Source organism: Formica exsecta, unplaced genomic scaffold (genome assembly GCF_003651465.1).
Source record: "Formica exsecta isolate Colony F162 unplaced genomic scaffold, ASM365146v1 scaffold567, whole genome shotgun sequence".
Lineage (NCBI taxonomy): Eukaryota > Metazoa > Arthropoda > Insecta > Hymenoptera > Formicidae > Formica > Formica exsecta.
Window position 1 is genome coordinate 1,649 of NW_021852922.1, and position 2,464 is coordinate 4,112.

General features: G+C 29.3%; 1 protein-coding gene across 1 annotated transcript; it reads left to right on the forward strand.

Moving 5' to 3' along the window:
• Nucleotides 1–428: 428 nt before the first annotated feature.
• LOC115242111 (BET1 homolog) lies at nucleotides 429–1,507 on the forward strand. Its single transcript, XM_029818182.1, has 3 exons — nucleotides 429–738; nucleotides 848–1,014; nucleotides 1,099–1,507. Exons 1-3 carry the CDS (start codon nucleotides 699–701, stop codon nucleotides 1,252–1,254), a joined length of 363 nt encoding a protein of 120 aa, XP_029674042.1. The 5' UTR covers nucleotides 429–698; the 3' UTR covers nucleotides 1,255–1,507.
• The last annotated feature ends 957 nt before the right edge of the window (nucleotides 1,508–2,464 follow it).

Genomic DNA, 2,464 nt, shown 5'->3' on the forward strand with positions numbered 1-2,464 from the left:
ATAGGCTTTAAAGCCCGTATCAGACTACGCATTGAAAGTTGAAAATTGAAGATTAAAAATTTGAATTTGACTAATCAGAACAAAAAGGATTAAAATTTCTTTATTCTGATTGGTCAAATTTCAATCTTGAATCTTGAATCTCAATCTTCAATGCGTAGTCTGATACGGGCTTAAGGGTGCGTTCCGTTTCACGCATTGAGAGTCAAATTCCAATCTTTAATCTTCAATCTTCAATTTTCAATGCGTAGTCTGATACGGGCTTTAAGGATCTCTAGATATGTAATATGGCCGATGTGTAACAAAAAGTGTTTTTGTTTGTGTGTGCTGTGTGCGCATGTGTTGTGTACATACTTTTCGGGGTTTCGGGGCCCGTAGGAGTTAGCGGTCTAAATATATAGAAGTCTGTGCTCTAAGTTCCAAAGTGGCACTCTACACACCAACTAGCGTATAAGCGTATAGGATTGGGAAGCCTAATCAGTCACACAGATAAGAAGAAGAAGAAGAAGAAAGTGGCACTCTCAGCATTATTTATTATTTATATATACATATAATGGCTGATAATACTGTAATTGCCGTCAATTTCTGTCAAATACAGGCCATTAGCCACCTAAATGACATTTAAGTCCTATTAAAAGAGAACGAAAAAAGAAAGATAATAAAATATTGTATATTTGTATATAATTAGGATTATTACATTGATGATCAAGACTGGTAACAATATGCGACGTTCTCATTCTGGTAAGTTTTGATCATATATCTTTTAATGCAAATGTATAGATAAATATGCAAATGTATAAATAAATATATAGATAAAATCTTATTTTACATGTAATTGTTATTTTTCCAGGAGGTAATGGCTACAATCCATTATCAAGTACATCTACCCACAATGCCATGGAAGATGAAAATGAAAGAATGACGGAAGAGCTAGAGGACAAAATTCACGCTTTAAAATCTTTGTCTATTGATATTGGTACTGAAGTAAAATATCAAGACAAAATATTGAGAAGCATGGTTAGTTGATTGTCTTTTTCAAGACACATATTCACGATCTTTTTAAAATTTAGTTTTTAATTTAAAAAATAAAATTTATTTCAGGATGATGATTTTGAAAGGACGAGTGGTTCCTTATCAGGTTCTGTAGCACGTATTTTGCGTCTAGCAAAAGCAGGCTATAATTACTATATCTTGTACTTGTTTCTTTTTTCTATAGCAGTATTTTTCATATTGTGGATAGTATTGAGATTTAAATGATTGTATATAAAATCTATAGCTAAGAGAGAGAGAGAGGTAAAATGTATATAAAATATAATTAAATCAAAATTGGAAATTTCAAATAAGTGATATAGCTGGTTTAAGTGTTTCTGAATTATTTTATAAAAAAGTTCATTCATTTTATTAAGATTGCATTGTTTCATATCTGTACATGAAAATATATCTTAGTTAAACTATACCTACATAGAAGAGATATGTCCTACATTGGGAATAAATACTATTTTTTCAAAAATTTATTATAATTTCTATTTTATTTCTTTTCTTTAAATTCAGCGCAATTCTTAGCTAGTAAGTCTCATCAATGATATAAAGTTATCTTTGATTTGGCATTGTGAGCTGAAAATATTGATCTTTTATGGTCAAGAATATGTATCAAGATAATTGTTTACTTTTTAAAAATCTTTGGATCTTTATATATGCATATACAAGATGTCCCAGGGTTTACCCGACAAACTGCGGGAGGATATTCTACAAGTAGAAATAAGAAAAAAATATATGAAATTTGGCTAGAAATGCTTTATTACAAAGTTATAACCAAATATTGAAATGGAACATGAAATAGGTAACAACGGATTTTCCATTGTGCAGAATCAGTGTATATCAGTGTATTCCTCATTTAAAAACACTCTTGGCATTTTGATGATAGTTACTAGTTCACACAATGATTGAAATCTGATAGCTATTGATGTAAAAATAATCATACTGAATTTTTTAAAAATAGTAAACATGATATGAATTCCCAGATAAGATAAACATGTTCGAAATTTCATATTTTGCACTAAACACGATATATTTTGCATAAAAATCCGTGGTTACCTATTTTATGTTCCGTTTCAATATTTGCTTATAATTTTGTAATAAAGCATTCCTATAGCCAAACTTCATATATTTTTTTCTTTATTTCCATTTATAGAATATGCTCCTGCAGTTTAACGGATAAACCATGGGATACTATGTATTACATACAAATTACACCTACATTTTTAAAATGTGTTTAATATTTATAAGTTTAAATAATGTGCAATATTAATTAACAGAAAAAACAAATATATAATTGATATAGATGTCGATATAAAACTTAGCAACTTGTTGTTTTCTCATTTATTGTGTTTTAAGAAAAATAGCTCATTGTAATGTGATAATTTGTGTGTGTGTGTGTGTGTGTGTGTGTGTGTGTGTGTGTGTGTGT